General features: G+C 38.9%; 1 protein-coding gene across 1 annotated transcript; it reads left to right on the top strand.

The window, feature by feature from the left end:
• The first annotated feature begins 3708 nt into the window (after window positions 1–3708).
• On the top strand, window positions 3709–4656 carry LOC127527523 (olfactory receptor 52D1-like). The gene has a single exon (XM_051926580.1). It carries the CDS (start codon window positions 3766–3768, stop codon window positions 4654–4656), a length of 891 nt encoding a protein of 296 aa, XP_051782540.1. The 5' UTR covers window positions 3709–3765.
• The last annotated feature ends 21210 nt before the right edge of the window (window positions 4657–25866 follow it).

The following is a 25866-nucleotide window of genomic DNA, read 5'->3' as shown; positions in this document are numbered from 1 at the left end:
CTGAACTAAAATCAATGAATAGCATCCTAACATAAGTGTTAGAGCACTGCAGATGAGTCAGGGCTGTGTGAAGTACTATTGAGACGGTATCCTCTGTAGATCTGTTCCTTCTGTAGGCAAACTGATGGTTGTCAAATCCAGCAGGGATGGCATCCTTGATGTACTTTAGGAGGATTCTCTCAAAGCACTTCATTATTACTGGGGTCAGATGCCATAGGGCGGTAATCATTAAGGCAGGTGACTTATCTTGTAAAGTGTGATTTATAAAGATTTGTCCTAAAGTTACAAAGCAGTATAGCTGAGATTTAGAACTTTATGGAACTTTTGAACTATAATTGTACAGTATTTTTAGATAAATTAGTGTTCGATGGACTATGTTGGGCAGTATATTATGTGCTAAACAATTTTACATAAAATTAAATTGTTTTATTTTTTATTATGTTTAATTTGAAGTATGATAAAAAAAATCTTCATAGTATTAATTTGTATGGAATGTGTATGCATTAGAATACTTCAGTTCATTTTTTTTCTGGCCTGGTTAATCCAACACCATTGAGATAAACAGAGAAACCTAGACAGACAAAGGGAGTGTATGCAAACTTCATAAAATAGTAACCATGTTGATTTTCCAACCTATAATACAGGTCTTTCATAATATTTTAAAATACGTACAAAATAAATGAGCTGAAAAAAATATTTACATGCCAAGAATTTTAACACAAAAATATAACATTTTTTGTGAAATTCTTATATTGTTTTCCTCTGCTTTGAAATCTTTTAAGGTGTGATTAACTACCAAGAAAATGACTTTGCTCCATAATTTTTTATTTGCTGTATACTGTTGTGCTCAATATTATGTATGATGTGATACTGAAAACTGTTCATGTAAATTTACAAATGTGGAATATGTTTCAATTACTGAAATGCTTTTACTTTGGAATGGCCTTAACATTGGACTGATCTGTGTGGGCATGTGTGATTCTGCTAGCTTAGGGATGCTTAATGTGCACTCATTTGATAAGACATTTAATTGTACTGTCATCAAATTTATGTTACATAATACTAAAGTGTAGAACTATACAGTTGCGTCCAAACGTTTTGAGAATAACACAAGTATTGGATTTCACAAAGGTTCCTGGTCATGGACCCAAAATTTTGATGTTTTCTTCCCTGAGCCACTCAGTTATCACTTTTGCCTTATGGCATGGTGCTCCATCATGCTGGAAGAGACATTGTTGATTACCAAACTGTTCTTGGATGGATGGGAGACATTGCCCCCTAAAGATGTTTTGGTGCCATTCTTTATTCATGGCTGTGTTCTTAGGCAACATTGTGAGTGAGCCTACTCCCTTGGCTGAGAAGCAACCCCACACATGAATGGTCTCAGGATGCTTTACTGTTGGCATAACACAGGACTGATGGTAGCGCTCACCTTTTCTTCTCTGGACAAAATCTTTTTTCCAGATTCGGCAAACAATTGGAAAGGGGATTCATCAGAGAAAATGACTTTACCCCAGTCCTCAGCAGTCCAATCCCCGTACCTTTTGCAGAATATCAGTCTGTCCCTGATGTTTTTCTTGGAGAGAAGTGTCTTCTTTGCTGCCCTTCTTGACACCAGGCCATCCTCCAAAAGTCTTTGCCTCACTGTGTGTGCAGATGCACTCACACCTGCCTGTTAATATTCCTGAGCACGCTCTGCACTTGTGGTGCCCTTATCTAGAGCCATGAATAAAGGATGGTACCAAAACATCCTCTGAGAGCAACTTCTCCCAACCATCTAGGAACAGTTTGGTGACGAATAATGCCAGCATGATGGAGCACCGTGCCATAAGGCAAAAGTGATAACTAAGTACCTCAGGGAACAAGACATCAAAATTTTGGTTGCATGGCCAGGAAACTCCACAGACCTTAATCCCATTGAGAACTTGTGGTCAATCCTTAAGAGGCAGGTCAACAAACAAAAACCCACAAATTCTGACAAACTCCAAGCATTGATTATGCAAGAATGGGCTGCCATCAGTCAGGATTTGGCGCAGAACTTGATTGACAGCATGCCAAGGCGAATTGCAGAGGTCTTGAAAAAGAAGGGCCAACACTACAAATATTGACTCTTTACATAAATGTAATGTAATTGTCAATAAAAGCTTTTGAAACTTATGAAATGCTTGTAATTATACTTCAGTACACCATAGAAACATCTGACAAAGAGATCCAAAAACTTTGTGAAAACCAATACTTGTATTATTCTCAAAACTTTTGGCCATGACTGCACAAAAAACATTTCCTTTTATGCATGTATAATACATTTTCTGAAAATGACACAAAATCAGTCTTGTAAATATACAGAATTTGTAGATTATAATTCTATGGTTACTATGTCTCTGTTAACAAATGGCACATCACAAACATTTGTAGTAAAATAATGTATTGTATTTGTCATTCTAACAGATGGCACATCACAAACATTAATGCTACTTTTATGAATCCCATACCAAATGGTATACAGTATAACACAGACATATGCATTGCAAAACACATTCCAATAGACGGTGCACTGCTAACATTACCATAGAGGTCAACATTGATTACTTACATTTCAACACATATTAGATGTTATAAATTCTTATAGATTGGAAACTACTTGTGTGCAGTAATAGATATAGGATTTTATTTCTTTTCTTTTGAGTTTTGTTCCCTAAGATTAGATGGCATTTCAAATCAAGCCAATCTGTAGTGAATGAAAGAGCTGTATCCAGAAGAGAACAGTAAGCAGTGGACAATTAAGTAAGTAATTGAAGTGGAATGGTATAAAACAGAAAATCTGGCTGAGTTGTACCAATCTGTATTAACATTGTATTTTTTCTTGTGCAGCAGAAGACAAAAATATTTTTCTACTACCTTATTGGGGCAAGGTTTTCATGCATAACTTTGAGAGTTTCATGGTGCCACAATCTCAAAATATACATGTTGAATTAACTGAAGTCTCCCTGCTTCGGTAATTGCGGGTGTTTAAGCATTTATGCCTTGTGATGTTCTAGCCAGGCTTGGTTGCTGACTTGCACTGAACATGCCAGGGTAGGTTATGACTTCACAAAATGCCTAAGAGGAAAAAGTGATCTCAAAAAATGGAATTTGTGACTTAATTACCAATTGTGAAGTCTGATAATATAATTTTTGCAAAGCTACCTTCAAAATTAATCTTTTTCACAAATGACAATGAAATGACATTTGTGAAAATTAGCTACTAATATTAAGTTGTGCATCAGTGTCTATGTGAAATGTAATTGTCAATGTGCATTGCAGTGTAAGTGCCACAAGATTAAATATTCCTTATTTGTGTGACATCATAGCTACAAAATCCTGAAAAAGTGCTTGAATTTCTAAGGTAGGTTCAATATTAAAGTAAAAGAAAGAGGTGTCTAATGCCATGCCCCAACTATAGCTATGATAGGATTCGGTTCTATTTTGGCTCAGTAATACTTATGGCTTCAGAAAATAGACAGACTAACAAACATGATAACTGGCAAGTTATGCTGATTTTAACATAGTTATCTGCAAATATAATTTAACAAGAAATATTCTGATATTTAATGTAAAATATTTTAATATTACACTACTGTTTAGGTTAAGTATACGAATCCTATCACTAAGTATTCATTTTCTTTTTATTTGTAGGAGTGATCTTGTCACAGTCGAATGCTTAATATGGAAAACAATTCCTATATAACCACTTTTTTATTTACTGCATATGGAGACTTGGGTTATATGAGAAATATTTACTTTACTATCACTATTATGGTGTACCTTATAATACATTTGGTAAATGCAATTATCATTTTAGTTATTGTCTGTGACAAAAACCTTCATGAACCCATGTACATATTTATTTGTAGCTTAGCTGTTAATGGCATTTATGGTAGCAATGCTTTTTATATAAAATTTATGGAGAATATTTTATCAGCCAATCCATCAATTACAAGAACTGGGTGTTTTCTTCAGATTTATGCCATTCATACTTATGGAGCTTTTGAATTTATGATTCTGGCACTAATGGCATATGACAGATATGTTTCTATCTGTAATCCTCTCCTGTATAATAATATAATGACTCCATCAAAAGTGACCAGTTTATTATGTTTTGCATACCTTTACCCCATTTGCATTTTTACTATACATATTTCTTTAACAGTTCGCCTTCCATTGTGTGGATATCTGATAGATAAAGTATACTGCGATAACTGGTCTGTTGTCAAGTTATCTTGTGTGGACATATCCATTAATAATGCTTTCGGCTTTTTTCTTGCAGCAGTTCTGATGGTGTCACCACAGATGCTTACTCTGTATTCATATGTTAGAATAATTTCTGTAAGTAGTAAAGCTTCAAAGGAAGCACGCAGTAAAGCAGCAAAAACCTGTTTACCCCATTTGATAACATTTATAAACTATAGTATAGCTACATTTTTTGAAATCCTACATCAGCGATTTGATGCTAATGCCCTCCCTCATGATGTGAGAGTTTTTATGTCAATAGACTTTTTATTATTGCCTCCTCTTTTGAATCCAGTTATTTATGGGATTAAAACAAAAAAGATAAGGAAAAGTGCCATAAAAATGTTTAGTTCTCTAGGAACTGCTGGGATACACAACAATTTTTAAATTTATGAATAAGTTCAATAGCCTCCTTCATATTGCCAATAATTCAAACAATTTTCAGTGCTTTTCAATATTATGTAAACTGTTTTAATAATTCTTTTTTCTGTAATAGATTTATTTGATTAAATTTATGTATATTAAGTTTATTATCGTAATTTCCCAAAAATATTTTAAAGAAGAGTTTAAAAGACACAGAAAGGTGGGAATTGCAGCTATTCATTTATGAATTTTTGGAAATATCACAACTTTGCAAATATTTTCAGTATACATAATTATGTTTATTTCTGCATAGTATTTAAAAGGACTGTTAAAGCTCCAATCTGGATAAGCAAGGTATAAAATGAAAGGATTTGTAGAGTTTGCTTTGCAGAAATCCTTTTGCTATGTATTTTTAAAGCTCATAGTAAATGAATTCAATTTTACTGTGCAATCATGCAAAAATAAATTGCAGTATATTACATTTATTATACTGTTTTCTCTAAACTGGTATGTCTGTCTGTGCTCTTGTCATGTGTTTAAAATGCAGGAGGTGGCTAGCTAGAGTGCTTGTGTGTGTAATGTGAGCAGTAAAGAGATGGAAAAAACATTCAACGCCTTAGTTGTTTCCTTGTAAAGCAAACTTCACTCACCTACATTCTCTGATTATCATTTGAACCTGAACAATTGAACCTAAAGTGAGAAATACCTGCAAGCAATCCTGTTGCCCCAACACAGAAAGCAGCATTTAAACCAAGTAAAGCCAAACTGGTTGTCGTGTGCAGTCACACTATGAAATTCATACTTGCATTACACCTCAGAACAACTGAAGGGCTTCTGTTTAGTTAGACTTTATTAAAAAACATGTGAGTTGTGTAAGTTATACGCAACAAAATACTGTAACATTATCAATCGAAGCACAGTAAATAGGGGCCATACATTTTCATTACGTCTAATTTCACATTACTTAATTACACTGATCCAAAATGTTTAAAATTCAAATTATGAAAAATAAAGCTGCACATGGAGTATTTTGTTTGATGCAAACACTCCTTTTTACACTACATGTATACACAGTATATCTATTGCATTTGCATTAATTTCTTATTTGTATGGTAGCATGCTGAGAGTGAGAATAGGTTTTGTTAATTTCCTGTTTTGTTCATTTATACTGAGACTTACAAAAGGACTAGTCACAAAAACAAATGTATACATTGGCAACAACTTTTATGGCCTAACTACTGTGTAAACCACAACAAAACTTACTATAAGTGGAGAGAATTTTTATTTGTTGTGCCTGTGTAAACTATACCCTCTACCTTTTCTGCTGGAGATACTGTTTTTGAAGAAACATTCCCAGAAATATATACTAAACAGAGGTCTCATTTTCCTCAACATCAGTTGTATAGATAGATATATAGACAGACTTATAATTTATTCATCCCCTCAGGGAAATTCCATTGTCCATTAGCTCAAACACATCAATAAAAAATGTTGCAAATTATTAAAAGGAAAAGCAAGAAGAACAAAACATAAATAAATAGTAAAAATTACAAATGTTCAAATGATTGTACTATTGATTTATTGCAAGGAGCATCTCTCCCCAAAATAAAAATATGTGGTCTCATGTCTAGAATGAACAAAACTCTGAATAAGATGGCTAACATATATGTTTGACTGACATGCCAAATCCAGTATAAGTCTTGCCTTTATCTAAAAACCCTAGCAGTCAAACAATAACAAGTTATTAAGTTAATAAATGAAGGTATAAGGTCGGATTTATACTTCACGTGACGCGACGCATGCTGCAGCGGACACTCCTGCTATGCAAGCGTTGTACTGTTTATACTTGCGCGTGTACTTTATGTAAATCTGGAAGAATCCATCAGGTGTCAGTGTGAGATATTATCTTGGGGAGAACAGGTTCAGCTTCGCTGTGTTGTGAATTGCCTGGAACACCCATTAAATTCCGATGACACCTTACCGCAATATCTCTGAAAAGGATGTTTAATGATTAAATCCATCATTCCAGGGATTTGTCCATTTCAGCAAGCATTGGGCATGAGGCTGAAACAATCCCTGGACGAGGCATCAGCTCATCGCAAGGTGAATACAAGCACACACATACACGCTGGCGTCATTTTAGTGTAACCAAATCTGCATATGTTTGGAAGGAAACCGGAGCACACTGTGGAAACCCAGCAGGAAAACATGTAAACTTCAGGCAGGGAATATCAGCGATGTGACTCCCTGCAAGACAGCAACGCTAGAAACGCTCTGCCACTGTGTCACCCCCATGTGTGTAATTAACAGTATTCATTATTTAAACGAAATTATTGATTTATCTGTAAAATGTAACATACATACTTCAATGCATTTCATCATGAAAGTGATATCAAGTATAAATCTGAGGATGCTAAATGTGCAGGGAGTTGGAATATCATACATTTAATGTGTTCAGTGTGGCGACCTTTTGCTGTTTGCCACTGCTGTCAGTACCGGAGGAAGCCCTAGAAAAAAAGATGGCACAGAAGATGGTATGTGACACTTTTAAAATGTATCGTGTCATTACGATCGGGAATATGCAACGCTTGAATATAAAAGCACCACGAATACATCTGTATGTCGGCATTTTGCTTCACCACTTCGAACCATTCATCAAACATCGAAGCGCGTACACCTATCTCATAGGATCCGCAAAGTGGCTTTCTGTCACATGTAGATAGTGAACAGAGACTCTGACGTCACATTCCAACTTTTAGCACACTGTGCCCCCGACTTTTTGCTGGTACTGCAACTTGTGCACATGTCTCGTTAATTTCTGAGGACCTGCTCAGAGGATGCATCAAATGAATGCTGGAAACACGTGGCGGCCATGTTGCGGGCGCATACGCATTCTGACCGTGAAGTATAAATGAGCCCTAAGTCATTACACAGATGGAATTCTAATCCTAGTTGTTTGTCTAGTGTACTATAATGAAGACTATGCTGAATATTACATAAAATATGCAAGAATACATCACCTACCTGATATATAATATCTTATAAAGATGAATATAAAAATAAATATGAAGCAATTCATACTAAAAAATTCATTAATTTATCCACTACAAGTTGTACAAAAAATGCATATTGCAAGAAAATAATGACAACACTATGTTCATAGCATTAAAGGTGACATCCAGTTGTGCTTTTATTTGCCAATAATTTTTCATTTTGTAGAATGACACAGTGGTTACCCATGCTGCCTTATGGACACAGTCTCCTAGTTTTAAATCCTATGCCTGATCATTTGTGTGTGATGAGTGTGGCGAAATAGTCAAATTTGATGTCATGGGACATGCTCACATTTTCTTGCCAAGCATTTTGTCACTTGAGAAATACATTTTTCAGCCCAGGGCAGCTTATGAGTAAGGACCGATCACTGCATTAAAACAATTGAGGCTTCTGAGATAATGGGTAGCTCCTTTGGGGAAGAAAATAAGGGACATTTCTCCCTGATGCCTTGCAAACACCAACCACTGCAGTGAAGACAACAACAACTAATGCTGCTGAATTGAACAACACCTTGACTCTATTAAATCAATCAAAAGGGGCACATCACTATGAATATCCTTGATTAATGCTTTCAAAGTTACATCCAACCTCCAGGAAAGTCTCAGTTAAACTGTCTGTTTCTTCAGCATTAACAACTGTGACAACTGTTCCAATAAGGGTATCAGTCTGTTCATTAACGACACAATCTACATTTACATTTACATGTATTTGCTTAGCAGAGTCTTTTATCCAAAGCAATGTACAAAATTGGTCAACTTAAATGAGTAGTATCAGCCTGGGGACTGTTTGGGAACAAATGCTACAGGATAAGGCTAGAAAACTACCACAAGTGAAGAGCTCCAAACAAAATATATGTTCATTACAATTCCCAGATTTACAAAACTAACAACTATCACTTAGATACAAATTCACAAACAAGAGTTTTCAAATGGTTCTGGAATACATTGAGGGAGTCAGAGTTTTGAGATGGGGTGGGCTGCTCATTCACACAGCCAGGAGCTATACCTGAAAAGATTTGATAACATGCAGAGTTACCATTGCCAAGACACCATTCAACAACAGGCTGGAGTGCTTGAGAAGGAGCATAGGACCGCACAAGTGTCTCCGTATAAAAGAGTGCTGACCCACTGACTACTCTGTAGGCAAGCATTAAGGGTTTAAACTTAATATGTGCTGCTACTGGAAGCCAGTGTAGTGATCTGAAGGGAAGAGTGACTATGCCTCCTTAGCTGGTTGAACACCAGACATGATATTGCATATACCATCATATGCACCCCATTCACCTTTGGTACCTCAGTGTAAATCATTGCTTATTGTATTGCACCAGGTACAGTATATGGGCTCACTGATGATGTCTTGATTGTAGTCAACGATAGTGATGGAAGGTTTAGTGTTGACATCTTGGCCCATCACTTGAGTCTTCTTCAGGTTGATGGTAAAACCAAACTCCTTGGAGGCTTCCTTGAAGTCATGAGTGCTTGAAGCTCATGCAAAGTATGAATGATGACAGAGTAGGCCCTCAGCAAACAGGAATTCTCTGATATGTTGCATCAGCACCTTGGTCTTTGTTCAAAGGCTTAAATGTGTAAAGAGGTTCCTGAAAAATCATGTCAATTATGGTGGAACATTCTACTTTAACCCTGCACTAAGTTGTTACAACCACTCCTGTCATTCTTGTTCTTGTAGAGAGTGATGATGTTTGCATCCCTTACATCTTGTGGTGCACTGTCTTCTCTCCAACACTGAAAGAGTAATCTGTGCAGCTCTAGAATGAGGGTATCTTTGGCATACTTTAGGATCTCCGGCAGAATGCTGCCTTTTCCTGGTGTCCTCCCCAAGGAAAGTTCCTTCAGTGCTTCAGTGAGTTTCTCCAAAGTTGGCTCAGCATCAGGTTCAATCATGATAGACAAGGCTCGATGGCATTCACGACTTTCTTGGTGATGACAGCGTCTCTAGCATACAGCTTGGGACTGGTTAGGAAGTATAGTTTGTGATGTATCTGAGGATGATATGAATCTGCACAGAGCGGAATTTTCGGCAATAATTAAATAATTTATATAGTCTACAGTTTTAAAGTAGTTGCTTGAAGATATTGGAAAAATAATTATTGCTTAATTGAATGAAATTTTAAACAATGGTTCAGATAGCCCTGGTTTGTTACTAATTGCTTTATCAAAAATGTTGATTTTATTGTTAAATTGATTTCTATGATGATAAAGATAACTAACTGATGAGAGTGTGTGGACATAATGAATAGCTAATAAGACAGTGATGTTAATTTTTACTACCTTCGATCTGAATCTCATTCTTCTCCTAAAATTAGAGCCTACATTCCAAAAAGGCAAACTTAAACTGGATTGCATGAAGCCAAACATCATCTTCTCAAGTGTTAATAGTCTGTGTGATTGAAATACATCATTTTTCATTGAACTTCATTGCTGATCATTCACAGGATATAACTTATAGTCCAACAGAATACTCCATTTTTGTTCAAACAAAAGTCCATTCTGTACTTAAATGGACTCAAGGGGGGAATTCAGATATGCAGCTCTGTGCTTCAAAAGGAATTAATTTGCTACATAGGAAAACAGAGTACATAACATTGTAGAGCTATGCATGGTTTTCCTACAGAAATGTGTGAAAAAGCAAGAATATGACAATTAACACTGGAAAAACACTCTGAAGATACTTCAGTTTGATAATGCAAGATGTCTTACAATTAGCCAGTGTGTTAATAGCTATCTCCTGGTTTGAAGAGCAGAATATACTGTACCAAATGTATCCTGACCCTATTAAAATATATTTGCTTTTCCAAGGGCTAATTTTCATTAAATTTACAGCATACTGTAAACAAGCTGTAACAAGTATAAAAAGCCCAGTGCAGTGAAGTTGCTTAAAGATTTAATGTCAATCTCCCAAGCCTTAATCTAGCATGTGATGAAACCACATAATAGTTTATTATTTATTATATTAATAAATAAGAGATAAATAAATATTATGTTTGCCATTTTCAGCCACTGATTATTGCATCAAATTTAATCTAGAATTATCAGAATATTAAAATAAGACTAAGATGGCAGTTGAGACTAAACTAAAATGTTCTAAGGTTATCATATCACTTATTTCATAAAATAGATCAAATAAATATTATATTGTACTTAGTTCCAGAAAGTCTCACATATCAAATGTTTCATTTTGCCACTGTTCACTGGAGGTTTTTGAAAGCTAGAACAGTAATGGTAATTGCTTACTACTATGTTCTGGAACAATAAAGAAAATATTCAAGAGGATCAGTTCTTTGTAGAAATTGTTACACACACTGATGCATCAGGTAATAAGGACTTTGATTAAACTGCCAGTTTTTTTCTTTCACTTGTAACCCTGCCCCTCAGCTCTGCAACAAACATTCCACATTCCATCCATTAAAAGCAGTGTCATCATTGTTCACAGCAGTTATCTGTGATACAAGTGATAAAGAGGATGATTTTGATACATTGAAGAGCACCTTTGCCATTTTATTTCCTGTTAAACTATTTTGGTTTTTGTTTATTATATATATCTACTGGCGCAGTGGTAGCGCTGCTGCCTCGCAGTAAGGAGACCCGGGTTCGCTTCCCAGGTCCTCCCTGCGTGGAGATTGCATGTTCTCCCCATGTCTGCGTGGGTTTCCTCCGGGTACTCCGGTTTCCTCCCACAGTCCAAAGACATGCAGGTTAGGTCGATTGGCGATTCTAAATTGGCCCTAGTGTGTGCTTGGTGTGTGGGTGTGTGTGTGTGTGTGTGCGTGTCCTGCGGTGGGTTGGTGCCCTGCCCGGGATTGGTTCCCTGCGTTGCACCCTGTGCTGGCTGGGATAGGCTCCAGTTTATTATTGACCCTTGTGACCCGTGACCCTGTGTTTGGATTCAGCAGGTTGGAAAATGGATGGATATATACAGTGCATCCAGAAAGTATTCACAGCGCATCACTTTTTCCACATTTTGTTATGTTACAGCCTTATTCCAAAATGGATTAAATTCATTTTTTTCCTCAGAATTCAACACACAACACCCCATAATGACAACGTGAATAAAGTTTACTTGAGGTTTTTGCAAATTTATTAAAAATAAAAAAATTGAGAAAGCACATGTACATAAGTATTCACAGCTTTTGCCATGAAGCTCAAAATTGAGCTCAGTTGCATCCTGTTTCCCCTGATCGTCCTTGAGATGTTTCTGCAGCTTAATTGGAGTCTACCTGTGGTAAATTAAGTTGATTGGACATGATTTGGAAAGGCACACACCTGTCTATATAAGGTCCCACAGTTGACAGTTCATGTCAGAGCACAAACCAAGCATGAAGTCAAAGGAATTGTCTGTAGACCTCCGAGACAGGATTGTCTCGAGGCGCAAATCTGGGGAAAGTTACAGAAAAATTTCTGCTGCTTTGAAGGTCCCAATGAGCACAGTGGCCTCCATCATCCGTAAGTTCGAAACCACCCGGACTCTTCCTAGAGCTGGCCGGCCATCTAAACTGAGCGATCGGGGGAGAAGGGCCTTAGTCAGGGAGGTGACCAAGAACCCGATGGTCACTCTATCAGAGCTCCAGAGGTCCTCTGTGGAGAGAGGAGAACCTTCCAGAAGGACAACCATCTCTGCAGCAATCCACCAATCAGGCCTGTATGGTAGAGTGGCCAGATGGAGGCCACTCCTTAATAAAAGGCACATGGCAGCCCGCCTGGAGTTTGCCAAAAGGCACCTGAATGCCAGGCATCACGTTTGGAGGAAACCAGGCACTGCTCATCGCCAGGCCAATACCATCCCTACAGTGAAGCATGGTGGTGGCAGCATCATGCTGTGGGGTTGTTTTTCAGTGGCAGGGACTGGGAATCTAGTCAGGATAAAGGGAAAGATGACTGCAGCAATGTACAGAGACATCCTGGATGAAAACCTGCTCCAGAGCGCTCTTGACCTCAGACTGGGGTGACGGTTCATCTTTCAGCAGGACAACGACCCTAAGCACACAGCCAAGATATCAAAGGAGTGGCTTAAGGACAACTCTGTGAATGTCCTTGAGTGGCCCAGCCAGAGCCCAGACTTGAATCCGATTGAACATCTCTGGAGAGATCTTTAAATGGCTGTGCACCGACGCTTCCCATCCAACCTGATGGACCTTGAGAGGTGCTGCAAAGAGTAATGGGCGAAACTGGCCAAGGATAGGTGTGCCAAGCTTGTGGCATCATATTCAAAAAGACTTGAGGATGTAATTGCTGCCAAAGGTGCATTGACAAAGTATTGAGCAAAGGCTGTGAATACTTATGTACATGTGATTTCTCAGTTTTTTTATTTTTAATAAATTTGCAAAAACCTCAAGTAAACTTGTTTCATGTTTTCATTATGGGGTGTTGTGTGTAGAATTCTGAGGAAAAAAATGAATTTAATCCATTTCAGAATAAGGCTGTAACATAACAAAATGTGGAAAAAGTGATGCGCTGTGAATACTTTCTGGATGCACTGTATCTACTCTCTATATATAAAATCCTAAACCCAAAAGTACAACGATTTTATGTGATGTTTTTATGTAACATTTTTTATCACGCTTTAAATCGGGCTTATTTTAAAACCTACATATATATGTTGGTATCATTCTTTTCAGAATTTATCAAACTTTAATGTGATGTTGTTAGAGTTTCTGATTCTTATTCTGTTTTTAAATTATAAACTAAAAATATCAAGAACTCACATCTCACAAAATGAGACTTTGTGCCAAGAGATTTAACCATGCCCAGGGCCAAAAATAAAAGACAAAGAGTAGGACAGCTGCTGTACACAGCTTTTAAATGTTCGAAGTGCTGCACAAGACGCAGATCATGCGGCACGGCAGCAGCAGCAATCCAGCAACTGAGTGTGCAAAAAGGAGATAAAAAAAACTGTATTTGTTTCCCATTTTATCACAGTTTACAGTAATAGGGTGTTTTGTTTGAGCGACTGCATCTCCTTGGTGTGCGTTCATCTCCCCTCTTTACAACGCGAAGGGGGGGGGGGGGGCAAACCCCCTATAAATAATCATTTTTCTTTTGTATTTTACTAATATTCTGGCCACAACTGGGGGTTGGACGCCAAAGGCGCCAGGGGGACTTGCCTCCCTAGTATATATAATATATAAGCATATATAATATACTGATATCTGTACTTATATTCTGTATATAAGTATTATCACATTTCTTATCCTTGTTTTTCACACCATCCAAAATGTTATAGTCTGTAGCTCTACAGAATCTCTCAGGTACATCTCACTGCCAGTACCTTGCACCAGCATCAGCCTACAATAGGTGTCAGTTTCCCTACAGCTCTGTATTGTATTTATTAAAGTATAATAATGCCAATAGAAGAAAGAATAATAGAAAATAAAATCAACAGCAAATTTCTGGAAAAGAATGGTCTTAGATAATGCTTACTGAAAATCAGCAATGTCAAAAGTGGACATCATCCTCAGGGACCTCTTAATTTAGCAATCAGTGTGATATATAAGTTCACCAGCTTTCAGGTGCAATCGTCACTCTCTTTCTTTTATTGATGTCTTAGTCTCTGATGTTGTTTCTTATGTTGTTCCACTCCTTTCCTTCAGACAGACCATTAGACATGTTGAAATTTCATATGGGGGCTCTGGGACATGTAACAATACAAACATTTGATTAACTAGTTCTCCTTGTGATGGATAGCTCTGCTCAAAGGCATTGATTCTGTGCACATACACAGTTTTCCATTCCCTAGCATTAAGTTATAAACTTACTGAAACAGATGCATTAAAGTTATAAACTACTGATACTATACAGGAAAATTGTATATGAGAGGATATTTTCAATCCAAATTGCCTTAAGAGTTTTATAAATTCCTTTGCAATTAAGTTGCCTAATTGTTCACCCTGATTCATTTCAACAAAATTATAACTTAATATAAGCAGTCTTCAATTTCAAAAACTAAAGATTTTACACTCTAGGACTTTGATGTAACTTGATAAAATATTTCTTCCAAATTTTATGATAATGCAGCCTGTCATGCATCTTATCTTTTCAGATAGTCAATTTGACCCTTCACTTAAAACCTGGTGGTGAACAGACATTTCAAGAATATAGCAATACTAACAGCTCTTCTAAAGGACCATAACGAAAGATGGTTAAAACATATCAGGCAGAAATGCTTGAAAACCATGGGTTGGTTAATAAGTAAGTTAAATGTTTATGATGGAAAATGTTTTTTCTTATTACAGTTTTATTTTATAATTAAATTACAGTACACTTCTTTCCGGGTTGTTTCTAAAGACTTTGGTTTTAGTGTTATGCATATTTTCTATTTAAAGCAGATCTGTTGTTTCAATTTTACGTATCCAACTTTATTATAAGAGAATCCATCCAGTGGATGTCCATAATAGCTATGCTCTTGGAATAGTTACTCACTTTCCTTACATGAAGGATCCAGCTTCAAAAAAAGCTTATGTGAGTAGTGATTTTTGATATGTGGTTATTGAGATGGCCCAACATCTCATCACCATTAACTACTGAGCAGTTGTCAGAGGATGACTGCAGAGAAGCACTGTCAACAACACCAGCAGCAACATTTATTTATGTACCACATTTTCATCTAAGCAATATAACTCAAAGTGCTACACAAGATGTCAAAGAGAAATTTGCAGGAAAGAAAAAATAAATAAGATTAGGTAAGAAAAAAACAAAAAATAAATTAATGCAATTTTATAAAACATAGATATATAATTAGTAGAATGGCAGCATCCTTATATACAATGTCATAATGTAAGTCTCTAAAGATAAGTCTGGTGATGTGGTAAAAAAAAAATCCAGTTAAGCTGGAGAAAAAATAAAATAAAATCTGCAGGGGTTCCAAGGCCAAAAGACCAGATGGGGCATTATAACCTAATGTAAATGTTTCTAAGGTATATTTCTCGTTGTTCCCTCATTGTTTCCAGACTTTGTCTGAGAGTATTTCATGAAGTCGGTCTCATTGACAGCTAGGGCACACCCACCTTCATTCCAGCATCACAGGTGGCTACATAATGTTTTGACCAGGTGGTGATGGTGGCACAAAATGCCACCACAGCAAAACTGGAAAAAGAAAGCAGAGAAAAGTAGAGATTAGTAAAAATTGCAAATCCTTGAAGAGTACGATAATTCTATGCCCATAGTGTATTAAGAGTACAACTAAAATGTAGCTATGAAAAAGCCAAATTAAAGTAATGTGCTTTTAGCAGTTTTTTAAAAATATTCCACAGTATTAGCCTGGTGTATTACTATATGTAAAGTATTCCAGATTGTAAGTGCATAACAGCAAAACAGCTTGGGTCTTGGAATTATAAGCAGATCACCATTAGTAGACCTAAGGTTACGAAATGGAGTGCATGGACACAGGAATTCCAAAATAAAGGAAGGGGCAAGATTATTTAAGACACTGCACCATTAGTAGTATTTTGAAGTTAATTCTAAATGACAGAGGTAACCAAAGTAACGATGCTAAAACTGGTGAGATGTGCTCAGATTTTCTTTTTCTAGTTAGGATTCTAGCTTCTGCAATCTGCACTAATTGCAACTGATTGATGTCTTTCTTAGAAAGTCCTGTTAGGTGTGCATTACAGTATTTTAGCAGATTTAAAAAAAGCATGGATTAATTTTTCAGTGTTTTGTAATATTATAAGAAGTCAAACTTTTCCAATATTCCTTAAATTAAAAAATGTAGTCCTAGTAATTTGGTTAATGTGAAGTTTAGGTCAGAGTCCATGATTACCCCTAAATTGTTTACTTCTGCCTTGACTTTTAAATCTAAGTGATTAACTTTATTATTACCCTTTCTATTTCAATTTTTGCCAGTCACTACTATTTCTGGTATTTCCCTATTTAGTTTAGAAGAGTTTCTACTCATCCAATTGGAAATACAACTAAGACATTGGACCAGAGATCCAAGAGCATTTGGATAATCAGGTGCTGTAGATAAATAAAGCTGTATGTCATCTGCATAGATGTGGTAGTTCACCTTGTATTTCAGTGCCTTTGAAGCTGAACACCATCAGGTTACACTCATAAATCACTGTTCTCAAATTCTCCAAGCTATAGTATTCTCATTGTTTGTTGAGAATGTACTATTTCTTTATAAGATACTTAGTAACTGAAAACACTTTTTGTGTTTAGCTGGTGACAAGCATGCTGACTTTTCTTGATAGATGTAGAGCATACTACCTTTCCTTCTATGTGTTGGAGAAAGGAAGAGTCATATCAAGAACTTTCATATTATTTTAGACCAGAAGTCCATTCCCTATATAGCACAAACAACAGTTGCTGCATTTAATGAACTTTCTAAGGCATATTTTATATTGACATGGGCAGTACTAAGGAGAGTCTGTGAGTTAATATATGTATCATTTGTACAGAACATTTTAACAGTGGTTCATTGTTGCTTTGGCATTTGAAATTTCATAACAGTTCATATACTGTAAGACGTTTGCATTTAAAACATAGAGAGTCTGTTCATCTGTTTTTTTTTATACACATAGGATGTTATTAAGAAACATCTAGATTGTATGGGGAATCTGTAGAATCTGGAATATATATTTTTAGGTTTATGACACATTTATGTTGAATATTCTGTTAGTCAGTTGGTAAGTGCAGGGCTGGCTATCCTTAATCAGGTTCCTATTAAAAAGAAGTGATTATCTGAGATGTGTAGCTCTGTTGTTGTTCAAGTACAGACATCAAGATTTCCAGAGTGTATTTTTCAATTTTTGGTTGCCTCAGCGAAGGAAGTTCTAAATGGTATCTGGTATCTGTGCAAGTCAGCTCCATCTTCCCTTCCATTCTGAGAGCCTCTTGAACCCAACACCATCAATACCATAACCAAGATGAGCCAGCAGATGAGGACAAACACACATGTTGCAAGGGGATGATGAAAAAAGTGCCAAAGTGTTTTTATTATAATGAAAAAGAAAATAAAATCAGTGCCCCCAGGTGCAATACCTAAATGTCATCACATATGCAAATAGAAAAGTGAAAGCCAAGAGTTAAAATCCACTATAAAAACGAGGAATGTAAAACATCAGTCATCGGGTCTTTAAAACACAGACGGACAAGCCCAGCGCAACTCCCTCTTCATCTCCCTGGCTCACCTTTTGGTTGTTCAACCAGCAGAAACATTCTTCACCTGACCTCCATCTTAGCTGCACACACAACTCTAGCCAGACAATCGGCCCTCCTCACGTCATCCTTCATGCACCCACACTCGTACCTCATTTCCCTGGGGAGAACTCCACCATGCTCGCACCCACTCTACACAAATCATCAGTGGGTTGAACCAGCCCCTAGAATGCCACTTCATTGCTACTTTGTGGGGTCCAAGATTGTGCTGCCTTTCTCCTATTAGTGTGGTGTTATGGGTCCACAGCTCTTCCAGCAAAGGCCGTTTTGTTTTAAATAAATAATCGTTGCACTCGTGGCTTAGCAAGGGGGCGTGGTAACTGTAGCGAGCCGCAGGGCGATCTGCGGTGTGGGCGTTTCTCACTTAAGTGCACAGGTGAGAGACTGCCCACATCTGTGATCGTTCCTGTGGCTAATGGGCTGCAGCTGCCATGTCCTCTCCGCATATATAGAGAAGCGCGAGCAGGTTAAAGAAAGAAGTAAAAGGAAAGACAGAGAGAAATGGAGGTTGCAGGAGGAGGCAGGAAGCAGTGGAGAGAGAGAAAGTCGGTGTGGGAGAGCGAGCGAGTACAGGCTCATGCAGCAGCTCTACAGGTAGCTTGGGTGTTAGGCCGACACCCGAGGAGTAGCAGTAGTGGTCGCTCCCACAGTGTTGATTTTGAAAGGCAGGAGTGACCGGAAGATGGATGACTCTCCGCATAAGGCCGCGGACGGCAGCGGGAGTTAAGACTTGGGGTGTGTATTCCCCAGCGTGGGCGCCCCAGTCGCTGAGGAACCCAAGTCGCTGTCTGGAAGAGCCTACCAGAGCCAGGGGTCAGTGAGGCGATCCAAACAGCTGAAGCAGGCAGAGAGAAGGTCAGCTGCATGTAGGGCGACTCTCCGGTAGAACAGCCCAGATGGGTTTAGCAGGGGAGCCGCCAGGCTAAACAGAAGACATCGGGCTTTTTGATTTTAACATATTGCTTCCTGTACTATTTTACCTCGTGGTTTTTAGAAGAGTTTTGTCTATTGGTTTTAACCTCCACTTCACAACTGTTTTATGGATTATTTATTGAATGAACTGCACAGCACTTTACTTTGAACACTGTTTTGGATTTATTGAAGGCTGGAGGCTGCGGAGGTGAGAGGACGCTGGCGTTGATTGTTCGCCGCTTCTCCCTCTGACTCTTAGTTTAATGTTTTTACTATTACAGTGAAATACGTTTAACGCGAAAACGCTTAAGGTGAAATATCGGTTAACACGAAATAATACAACGGTCCCGACAAACTACTATGTATTTTCATGCATTTTTTTCTCTTAACACTAAACCGAAAATCGCTTAACACGAAAAGATTTCCCTTCTGGGAATGAACAAAATACGGAAAATACCAGCCGCGCAGGTGAGATTTAAGAGGGGTGTGAAATGAAAGAGAGGTGGTTTCACATGTTTCGTAGAAAGGAGGCTAACTTGGCTTTGAAATACCCTCGGAATAGCCTGTGACACGAGCCAATTTTGTTTATCTAAGCTACTTTCACCCTCCACCCCTACAAACGCCACACAAAAACATCTCATCTCTCATCAATTAGCTTTGGAATTCGGTCACGAGTATATCGCAGTGTGAGTAAAAATCAGTGAGTTTGGTTCGCGTTTTTTTTTTTCTATTTTAGAAGAATTTTTTTTACGAGCACAATGGCAAAGAGCTGAGGGGGAAAGCAAACTGCTATTTTGCTTAAAATGAAGATGGAGCTTCTTAAGGCTGTTGATCAAAAACAGAAGACGAAAACGGAAATCTGTAAAGATTTTGATATTGCTATCTCTACATTATCAACAATACAGTAATTAAAAAAAAAAAGAGAGCAAATTACGGAAATGTTTGAACGGAGTAAGTTTGAGCCAGAGCGAAAATGGATGAGAACGGCCAAGCACGAGGATTTAGAGACGGCTTTACTTGTTTGGTTCAAACAAGCGAGATCTCAGAATGCTCCCATTTTTATTAAATACATGCATATATACATATCTATGCAAATAAAATGTACTCTAATAAACTTAATTTTGTTGAATATACTGCATGTTTTTTTTTTTTTTGTAATATCCTTTAACACAAAATTCTTTTAACATGAAAAAATATTTCAGTCCCCTCAGTTTCGTGTTAAACGATTTTCACTGTATTTATATTTTACTAACATTATTAATTTACTATTTTTCTTTTAGTGTTCATTAGAAAGTTTCGTATTTTTTCTGAAAGCTTTCTTGTACTGTTTTAATCGTCTGCCGTGGATTTTATCAAGGTTTTGTTGCCTACTCACTTACTGCCTGGATATACTGTTCTACCATTTGCTGTGGACTTTATGGATTTTATTAAGTTATGTTAAGTTAAGCTTTTTGTTGTCTACTCACCTGTTGCCCGGATATACTGCTTTAGATTTTCGGCGCTGTCTGGACAGCATTCCTCCCTACCTCTTCAGTCTGAATGGCGTTCAGTTATTCTAACTCACAACTCCGCCGACTTAATCCCGCAACCACTCCTGAAATGAACATCTCCATCATCAAAGAACTGGGACTTCTTCGCCATCCTCATTACATTCACAGAGGATCCAGCCGAAAGTTCGTCTTCCATAACCACCTAAAGTGTTCTGCTACCAACATTCCTTCTTTCTGGTCATCTGTCGCACGTTTGACGCGTCATCAGAGCATAGTCGCTCCAATTACTATCAACACTGGAAGTATCGTGAGATCTCTGGACTCTAGCATGGGATACACCCGAGCCACTGACGGAAATATCGCGAGGTCTTCACATCCCCAGCTGGATTTATTTTGTGGAATGGATTCTAAGCTGCGTGGAGTGGATTTTAATGTTCTGCGTCCTGTACAGAGATTTACTTCACAGTCATTGGTTAAATTTGAACTATTTAATTCTCAATCTATCAGCAATAAATCCATACTGATTGAAGAACACATCAGGGAAAAAGGACTTGACTTCATGTGTCTGACAGAAACCTGGCACCAGTCAGAGGTTTACTCTGCCTTAAATGAAGCCTGTCCACTTGGCTACAGTTACTTGGAGGCAGCTCGCAGCACTGGGCGTGGTGGTGGACTAGCTGTTATCCACCGTCAGGACTTGGGGTTGTCCCCTATCTCGATACCTGCAATATCTTCCTGTGAGTGCCTTGCATTTAAATGTAAGCCCCCGTTTCCCATGACTGTTCTCCTTATCTATCGACCTCCAAAACCCAACTCTGCCTTTATTCCGGAAATTTCTGATCTTCTCACAACACTCTGTGCTACTTCTGCCAACATCATAATCTTAGGAGATATAAATATTCATGTTGACAATCCCACAGGTTATCTCACTGCTGATTTCCTTGAGCTGCTAGATTCTCTCAACCTACAACAACATGTTGATGTTCCCACACATTCTAGGGGTCACACTCTTGACTTGGTCATTTCAAACTGTGCCCCAATCAGGAATCTACAGGTATTTGATCTTGGTATTTCAGACCACAAAGTTGTGTCATTGGAGCTGCCCTTTTTCTCCTCCCGTATCAAACCAAAACGACAGATCTATTTCAGAAATCTGAAGAATATCAATGTGGATGCCTTGGCCTTGGACCTTACATTTCTCTCCTCTGACTTTATCAGCTCCCTCTCTGTTGCTGGCCTCGTGGATTTTTACAACCAGTCCCTGAGCAGTCTCCTGGACTTCCACGCCCCTTTAACATCTAGGTCCGTCTCATTCTCGTGCTCAGCACCTTGGTATACCTGCGAGCTGCGAAAAATGAAGGCGGCTGGGCGTGTCCTTGAGCGGCGGCTCAAGGCCTCTGGGCTGACTGTCCATAAACAGGCTTACAGAGAACACATGAGAGCGTATGCAGAAGCTCTGAAGGTTGCACGGTCCAAGTTTTATTCCACCATCATCAGAAATGGCTCCAGGAACCCTAAAAAACTTTCTTCAACCATAAATCATCTTCTCAAACCTCCTTTACCTGCCCATTCTGAGACCACTGATGAAAGGTGCAACATGTATATCAACTTTTTTAAACAAAAAGTTGATAATATCCGTTTACACCAATCTACCAAGGATATCTTGCCCTTCCCAACTGTTGACTCATTGTCTGAGACCGTCCATCCTCTTTGCTGTTTCTCTGTTGCCACACGGGAAGAGGTGGAGGATGTCATCAGGAAAATGAAACCATCTACTAGTTCCCTGGACCCTTTCCCCTCACCCTTGCTGAGGGCCAACATTTCTGCCATCTCTCCACTTATCACCAGGATAATAAATCAGTCCCTCCTGGCTGGTCATATTCCTTCTGCACTAAAAACTGCTGTCATCAGACCTCTACTGAAAAAATCCACCTTGGATCCTGAAGTTCTCTCCAATTATAGGCCCATCTCCAATCTTCCATTTCTCTCCAAAGTTCTGGAAAAAATAGTTGCAGCACAACTTCATGATCATCTCAAACTGAACAATCTGTTTGAAAAGTTTCAGTCTGGTTTTCTCCCTGGCCATAGCACCGAAACAGCCCTGGTCAGGGTCACCAATGATCTTCTGATGACGGCAGATACTGGTTCACCTTCACTACTTATCCTCCTTGACCTGACAGCTGCATTTGACACAATAGACCATAACATCCTTCTTCACCGCCTGCAATACACTATTGGACTCTCAGGAAATGTTCTAAATTGGTTTACATCATACCTGACTGGCAGAACTGAGCATGTCGCCCTTGGCAGCGCAAAGTCCCACACCCACAACGTCACCTGTGGTGTTCCACAGGGCTCTGTGCTGGGCCCTATCCTTTTTACTATCTACATGCTCCCCCTTGGAACTGTCATTGGCAGACATGGTTTATCGTTCCATTGCTATGCCGATGACACTCAGATTTACCTCAGGACTACTCCCACCTCCTCTACTGCTCCTCTGCCAACATCTACATTGTCTACCTGCCTGGAGGAGATAGAGGCATGGATGAGGCTCAATTTTCTTCAGTTGAACAGATCCAAAACAGAAGCCATCTTAGTTGGTACATCACATCATCTTCGCTCTTCTACCATCACCAGTATTACTTTCTCTGGCCAAAATATTCCTCTTTCCACATCTGTTACTAATTTGGGTGTTAGAATGGACTCCCAACTTACTTTTGACACCCACATCAAATATCTCTGTAAGTCATCTTTTTTCCATCTCAAGAACATCGCCAAACTCCGTCCATTACTCACCCTGGCAGATGCAGAGAAGCTCGTCCATGCCTTTGTCTCTTCCAGGCTGGATTACTGTAATGCGCTCCTCATTGGGATTCCTGGCAAGAGTATCCAGAGACTCCAGTATATTCAGAACAGCGCTGCCAGGATCCTGATGAGGGTGCGAAAGCATGATCACATCACCCCAATCCTGAAAACCCTTCACTGGCTCCCTGTTTCATTCAGAATAGAGTACAAGGTCTCCCTTCTTACCCATCAGTGCATTTATGGACATGCCTCTCTTTATCTACAGGAACTCCTTACCCCTCATAACTCCTTACGTTCCCTCCGCTCTGTACACAATAACACTCTTCAAGTCCCCAGAACTAAGCACAGCAGCATGGGTGACAGGGCATTTTCATCTGTGGCGCCGAGGCTATGGAATGCCCTCCCTGATTACCTGAGAGCCCCACAGTCGACTGAGGCCTTTAAGCGAAACCTAAAAACTCATCTTTTTAGAAAGTCATTTTGTTAAAGTATTTTATAGATTCTTCTGTTTTTTTATTTATTATTCTATTTGTACTCTGTAGCACTTTGGGATTGCTAAAATATAAAGTGCAATATAAATAAAATTTATTATTATTATTATAAAAGCACGTAGCACTTTTAAACCATTCCCTTGCTCATCGTTATTGCCTCACTGTCTAGCTCATCGGTGACATTACCGATGGTGTTGGGTTCAAGGGCTCCCTAACAGCCTATGGGAGCATGGAGCAGAACCTGCATCGTCACAATTACCGTAAATACCCGCATATAGGACACACTTTTTTTCTTAAGAAGTAGGCCTAAAAACCCAAGTGCGTCTTATACATGGATACTTTTATTACAAAAATTATAAATCTATATATAATTCACCGAGCCCCGCCCACCAACAATTCACTACGCACGACACGACAGAGCCCCGCCCGCCAAATCTAACCCTCCTCCTGCCACACATGCAAACTATTTTACACGCTGCATACAGCGATTCCCAAACGTGATTACGGTACACTTCTGCTGCCACACATGCAAACTGTTTTACACGTTGCACACAGTGATTCAAGAAGTGTTCAGTCATCAATAAATAATTATGCGGCGCTCGTTTATTACTATTCCCAAACGTGATTACGGTACACTTCTGCTGCCACACACGCAAATTGTTTTACACGCTGCACACAGCGATTCCCAAACGTGATTACGGTACCTTTCTGCTGCCACACATGCAAACTGTTTTACACGCTGCACACAGCGATTCCCAAACATGATTACGGTACCTTTCTGCTGCCACACATGGAAACTATTTTGCATGCTGCACACAGCGATTCCCAAACGTGATTACGGTACCTTTCTGCTGCCACACATGCAAACTATTTTACACGCTGCACACAGCGATTCCCAAACGTGATTATGGTACCTTTCTGCTGCCGCACACGCAAACTATTTTACAAGCTGCACACAGCGATTCCCAAACGTGATTACGGTACCCTTCTGCTGCCGCACACGCAAACTATTTTACAAGCTGCACACAGCGATTCCCAAACGTGATTACGGTACCCTTCTGCTGCCACACATGCAAACTGTTTTACACGCTGCACACAGCGATTCCCAAACATGATTACGATACCTTTCTGCTGCCACACATGCAAACTATTTTGCATGCTGCACACAGCGATTCCCAAACGTGATTACGGTACCTTTCTGCTGCCACACATGCAAACTATTTTACACGCTGCACACAGCGATTCCCAAACGTGATTATGGTACCTTTCTGCTGCCGCACACGCAAACTATTTTACAAGCTGCACACAGCGATTCCCAAACGTGATTACGGTACCCTTCTGCTGCCGCACACGCAAACTATTTTACAAGCTGCACACAGCGATTCCCAAACATGATTACGGTACCTTTCTGCTGCCACACATGCAAACTGTTTTACACGCTGCACACAGCGATTCTCAAACATGATTACGGTACCTTTCTGCTGCCACACATGCAAACTGTTTTACACGCTGCACACAGCGATTCCCAAACGTGATTACGGTACCTTTCTGTTGCCACACATGCAAACTGTTTTACATGCTGCACACATCGATTCCCAAACATGATTACGGTACCTTTCTGCTGCCACACATGCAAACTATTTTACACGCTGCACACAGCGATTCCCAAACGTGATTACGGTACCTTTCTGCTGCGACACATGCAAACTATTTTACACGCTGCACACAACGATTCCCAAACGTGATTACGGTACCTTTCTGCTGCCACACATGCAAACTATTTTACACGCTGCACACAACGATTCCCAAACATGATTACGGTACCTTTCTGCTGCGACACATGCAAACTATTTTACACGCTGCACACAACGATTCCCAAACGTGATTACGGTACCTTTCTGCTGCCACACATGCAAACTATTTTACACGCTGCACACAACGATTCCCAAACATGATTACGGTACCTTTCTGCTGTCGCACACGCAAACTATTTTACACGCTGCACACAGCGATTCCCAAACGTGATTATGGTACCTTTCTGCTGTCGCACACGCAAACTATTTTACAAGCTGCACACAGCGATTCCCAAACGTGATTACGGTACCTTTCTGCTGCCACACATGCAAACTATTTTACACGCTGCACACAGCAATTCCCAAACGTGATTATGGTACCTTTCTGCTGCCACACATGCAAACTGTTTTACACGTTGCACACAGCGATTCAAGAAGTGTTCAGTCATCAAAAAATAATTACCGTATGTGGCGCTTGTTTATTACCATATAATACCGTATCAGAAATATATTATAA

Source organism: Erpetoichthys calabaricus, chromosome 4, assembly GCF_900747795.2.
Source record: "Erpetoichthys calabaricus chromosome 4, fErpCal1.3, whole genome shotgun sequence".
Taxonomy (NCBI): domain Eukaryota; kingdom Metazoa; phylum Chordata; class Cladistia; order Polypteriformes; family Polypteridae; genus Erpetoichthys; species Erpetoichthys calabaricus.
This window is presented reverse-complemented; position numbering and strand designations above follow the sequence as displayed.

Coding starts and splice junctions, on each gene's coding strand:
- LOC127527523 (XM_051926580.1), top strand. CDS start 3,766: ATGAGAAATATTTACTTTACTATCACTATTATGGTGTACCTTATAATA.